At 49.9% G+C, this 5,377-nt stretch overlaps 1 protein-coding gene across 1 annotated transcript in view; it reads right to left on the reverse strand.

Moving 5' to 3' along the window:
- Positions 1-4,067, reverse strand: part of ufl1 (UFM1-specific ligase 1) — a 9,118-nt gene extending 5,051 nt beyond the window's left edge. Inside the window, exons 1-9 of the mRNA XM_080513645.1 lie at positions 3,894-4,067; positions 3,534-3,679; positions 3,429-3,457; positions 3,126-3,223; positions 1,170-1,284; positions 954-1,084; positions 639-697; positions 293-439; positions 1-110 (exon numbers count right to left, since the gene is read on the reverse strand). The exon at positions 1-110 is cut by the window's left edge and continues 66 nt beyond it. Of these exons, the coding sequence (XP_080369771.1) occupies positions 1-110; positions 293-439; positions 639-697; positions 954-1,084; positions 1,170-1,284; positions 3,126-3,223; positions 3,429-3,457; positions 3,534-3,679; positions 3,894-3,970 (912 nt within the window). The 5' untranslated portion in view covers positions 3,971-4,067. The remainder of the gene's footprint in view (positions 111-292; positions 440-638; positions 698-953; positions 1,085-1,169; positions 1,285-3,125; positions 3,224-3,428; positions 3,458-3,533; positions 3,680-3,893) is intronic.
- Positions 4,068-5,377: the final 1,310 nt, after the last annotated feature.

Consider the following 5,377-nt stretch of genomic DNA (forward strand, 5'->3'; position numbering starts at 1 on the left):
GGCCGGGCCCACGCAGGCCGCCCGGAGGAACAGCAGCCTGCTGGACTTGAAGCGCTTCCTGATGTAGCTGGACGGGTCGGGGATCCCCAGCCGGACCAACGCGTCGAACTCTGCAGGGAGCAGCCCGGCGGTTAAACACACCCGAGGCAGGGCCGCGGGACAGCTCGCCACGCCGCCGGGCAACATTTCAATAAATGCAGAAAAGCCTGCGAACGATCCCTCCGACAAACCAGAACCCGGGGCTGAAAGCGCAGTTGTGGGAAAAGTGTGGTATGGAGGGGTTAACTCGTACCCAAGTACCCGTTCTGCTGCAGGAAGGAGTCCACCCACGTGTTCTGCGTCCGGGCGTAGATGTCGGGGACGTACACGGCCTTGTCCTGACGGCCTCCCACCACGCTCCCCTTCAGACGCCCCGAATTCACCATCTCCTCCAGCACAGCTGGAAAACACCAAGCAGCAGCGTGACGCTGGGTCACGTGTTGAAGACCGACCGGACTCGGGAGCAAGAACAGAAACACGTGTTTGAGCTGCAGTTCCACTAAAGCTCCAGCGGAACCAGAGAAACACTCCCGGCGCCATTCCAAACATGTTAGTGTGACGTTTCCATTAAAAGTCCATTTGGAATCAGGATTTCTTACAGTATAAAAGATGTTCCTGGAATCCAAAGGTTCCGATCACGCTGCTGACTGGAGTCGGCCTGTAAAGGAAAAAGACTACGTTCAAGTATAAACCTCATGAGAGTTTCTCTTGAAACGTTGAGGCTCTTCTGATCAGGACCAACGTAGGACGACGTGTTGTTGGTTCAGTGGAAAAGCCTGATTTGATCCAGACGTGTGTTTGGCTAGAGGAGAGAAGGTACACCTGCGTTCTGGCTCAAAGAGCTGGATCAAGTTAGATGCAGTGAGAAACGCCGTCCGGTGGATCTACTCTCTAAACCGGTGAGTGTGGTCTACCTGGTGATGGCGCTGAACAGGCCTCGTATTCTGGCTTTGTGCCGGGCCACGAACGCCGGCGTGAAGATGACCCCTCGGTTGTACTGGTCCATCTCTCCTTGGATGAGCTTCCCCAGACGCTTGGACAGCTCCTGGGGACGCAGCAGGAGACGCGTTGGCGGCGGAGGTGGGAGGTCGGAGGGCGGCGGGCCGACCGACCCCCGCTGCTGGACTCACCTCGGTGAGGAAGTCTCCGGGCAGGTCGTAGTTCTTGCACAGCTCCGCGATGCTGATCATCCCGGCCTCCTGCAGCTTGTCGTTCACCTCCTCGGCCAGGCGGTCCAGGTACGAGCTGCGGATCACGCAAACGTGACACACACTCAGGACCCGTCCACACCACGACGCCGTCTCACACACACTCAGGACCCGTCCACACCACGACGCCGTCTCACACACACTCAGGACCCGTCCACACCAGGACGCCGTCTCACACACACTCAGGACCCGTCCACACCAGGACGCCGTCTCACACACACTCAGGACCCGTCTCACACACACTCAGGACCCGCCTCACACACACTCAGGACCCGTCCACACCAGGACGCCGTCTCACACACACTCAGGACCCGTCTCACACACACTCAGGACCCGTCTCACACACACTCAGGACCCGTCTCACACACACTCAGGACCCGCCTCACACACACTCAGGACCCGTCCACACCACGACGCCGTCTCACACACACTCAGGACCGGTCCACACCACGACGCCGTCTCACACACACTCAGGACCCGTCTCACACACACTCAGGACCCGTCCACACCAGGACGCCGTCTCACACACACTCAGGACCCGTCTCACACACACTCAGGACCCGTCTCACACACACTCAGGACCCGTCCACACCACGACGCCGTCTCACACACACTCAGGACCCGTCTCACACACACTCAGGACCCGTCCACACCAGGACGCCGTCTCACATACACTCAGGACCGGTCCACACCACGACGCCGTCTCACGTAACCGTATCACTTCTGTCCAATCAGCCACACGGCGCTGCTTTGAGGAGCCTGAAAACTGTTTTTTTTCTTTTAAATTGGCTTTCAGAGTGGAGGAACTTCAAAACGCCGTCTTGACTTTCAGTTCTGGACAAGAAGAACATTTGCTGAAAATAATTTCATGCCTCCGTCTCTCCATTGTGAAGCATAATTCACCAGCGCTGGATTGTTCATCCACTAACAGGAAAGGTGAGCTGGTTTAGTTTTACTCTACTGATGATGTGTCGTTGCTTCATTGATCCTCAGTCTGAATCTTCAAGTCCCTCGTCTTCTTCCACTTTGTGCCCAAAGAGCCAAAACTCTTCTTCCTCCGACTCGTTCTTAAAAAGTCTCTGGTCCACATGACGCAAAACGAGTACACATTAGTACACATGTCAGGCCTATAGGGGGTGCTGTAACGCCGACACATCATCCAAATATCATCAGCAGCTCCTGCAGCAGGTGGTCCGCCATGTTGTTGCCGAGAGGGAGGCGGAACCATGACATCATCATTTTCAGCTAATGTACGTCTTATCTGTCCACCCCTCGAAGCCGAGGTGGCGTTTTCTAATTCCTCCACTCTGGAAACCGTTTTCAGGCTCCTGAAACGCGGCGCAGCGTCGACGACAGGACAAAAATGATGCATTTACATGAAACGGCGTCCTCGTGTGGACGCGCCCACAGGTTTCACGTTTGTATAATAATGAAGACTCTTTGATTCCAAAGCATGAACTCATCTGCAAACCTGATCAGATCAGACTTTGTTAATTCTGCATGGAGAAAAGCAATATTACATGAAATGCAATGATACAAATAGAACAAACAGGTAAACTGATCCAGAAATGTAAAAAGTGTTTTATTTCACCCGTCTTAACTTCCTCATAACCATTTTACTTGTTGTTCCTTCTGAGTTTCCGAGAATTTTCAGTGATTTCATCTGTTTTATTAATCTTAACACTTTTTAGCAATATTTGTTATTTGTATCTGTCTTTGCTGAATGAAAGTTATTTATTTGGATTAAATCTTTGTCACCGTGAAGAAAGAGAGTTGAAAGCCTCAGCAGTCAGCTTCAAAGGAAGGTTTCCTCTGACGGAGTGGATTTCATAATGAAACATTAAACGGCTTTGTGCTCCGGCACGACTTGACACTCACTCATCGATCAGCTGCCCGAGGACCAGCTGGACACCTCTGTCCGACTTTGCGATGTCACTCGCCCGGTTCTCCACGTGGACCCAGTCCACATTGAGGATCTTGAAAGGAGATCAGAGAACATGTGAGGAGGGCAACGAACTGGAACTGGATGAAGCCACGCTGGAGATAGATGGATGGATGGATGAAGACTTAGTGGGTGATGGATGGATGAAGACTTAGTGGGTGATGGATGGATGAATGAGTGGGTGATGGACAAATGGATGATGGCCTTTCGATACAGTAAGTGAACTCTGCCCTACAGACCTGCTGCAGATCCACAATGTTGATTCTCCCTGTGAAACACAAACACAGCATGCCCTCAGTGTTGCTCCAGACAGACGGCGTTTCTCTGACGGGCTGACTCGTCACCTCCATGGACGTAGAGCTCATCTCGGATCTCCCTGCTGATCTGGGCCGGGGTGATGTACTCCTTCCCGTCCAGCGTGTGCACCACGTCCAGCTTCTTCTCTTGGACCAGTTTAGCGATGATCTCAATGCAGTTCCTCTCGGACAGCCTGAACAAACACCAAAACCCACATTATGTGACGGAAGTTTTACTTTTGTCAAACAGCTGTTATAAAGAATTCTCAACGCCTTTTTTTTCCTGGTGCTTTTTACTTTAGTCCTAACATGCAAAACACTTGTGTGGCAAAACAGCTGTCACTTTTATAAACGAAGCCTTCTCTCTGGGTGACAGGTAGCATTAGCCGGCGGCTAGCAGGCGTTTACCTCTGGATTGTTTCACTGAACTGAGCCCGCTGGAAGTCCGCGGCCAGCCGGCGGATCTCCTCCCAGTCCGCCGCCATCCTGCACACTTTAGGCCGTCAGTGAGCCGTCAGTGAGCCCCCGGGAGCTGTCAGTTAGTCAGTGAGCTGCTAGCCGGCTAACGAGCACCCAGTGAACCACACGTCAACATTCAGTGACGTGCTACGGCGAGCCGGAAGAAGCAAAACGCGAAGCGACATTTCCAGATGTGTTTTAGAAATCCACAGACATGACTGGAAAAAAATATTGACATGTTTACTTACAGCCTGTAAGTAAATATGTAAATATTTCTCCAGCTACGACTCAGGTATTTTAACACAAACACAAATATCTAAATGCTTCATTAGTGTTTTTAGACACACATTAAAGGCCACGCTGTGGTGGAACAGCGGTTATCACTGGCCTCACAGCACGGAAGTCTCTCTCTTTCTTCTGATGTACTTGTATGTTCGTTTTTGTTTGTTTGTTGTTTTATATATGGACCTGTGTCTGCAATAATAAAGAATATTTAATAAACTAAATCCTAAAGCGTCAAAAAGGGCCCCAATGACTCTGACCTGCTCCTCAAAGTGTCCTGATGGAACTTGACTGAGTAAACACAAAAAGGGTTTGTGTTAAAAACAAAACAAAAACAAAAAAACTGTTCTGACATTGGAAGGCTCTCAATCACATCATATTGTCTGCCCAAGCAGCCGAACAGGACAAGGGGGGGGGGGGGGGGGGGGGGGAACAAAAAACAATAAAAAATGCAAAGTGAGCATTCTGAAAAGTCCATGTAGTAGAAAGTCTCGGTCACATTCTGTCGGTGAGCGACTGACATAAAAGTTGCCTCTCCCCGATGCAATCACATCCGACTTCAATCAAATGTTTTCTCTAAAAGTAAATATAAAGTTTCTTTGGATTTAGTATTTTGAGGAAAAGTCCTCATAATGCAGCTCATGACTATATTTTTTCCACAATCAAACACCATTGCACTCGTCATCCAAGGGTCATTTCCTGAATGCAGCCCCATCATCCAACTGAGGTTTGGTCTGCAAAAGAGAATACGGTCTCTGAAAAGAGAATACTGAGGAAAACCACATTAACGGTGTCTCCCATGGCTCTGAGTCTTTCTTAAATCTATTATTATTCAGGATTATTCAGTAAAAAAAAAATCAACTCGGTTTTGCAGGAACAACTAAATAAAAAAAAAAAGGGACCCAATGTTCAATCCAACATTCAATCTCTCCCAAGTTGAAGAATATTATTGAAGAATATATCTTTTTTTTAAAATTTTTATTTAGTTTTTATCTTTTCTGTTTATGCAGAAGGAATCGGCCGTGCTTCTTTTAGCTGCTGTCGTCCGACTCGTCCTCGTCCTCGTCCTCGCGGAGCCACACGAAGAAGACGTTGACAGGTCTTTGCCCTGCTGCTCGCCAGGGTCTTTGCTGGACTCCCACTCGTAGAAG

Source organism: Blennius ocellaris (assembly GCF_963422515.1).
Source record: "Blennius ocellaris genome assembly, chromosome: 18".
NCBI classification, from domain to species: Eukaryota; Metazoa; Chordata; class Actinopteri; order Blenniiformes; family Blenniidae; genus Blennius; species Blennius ocellaris.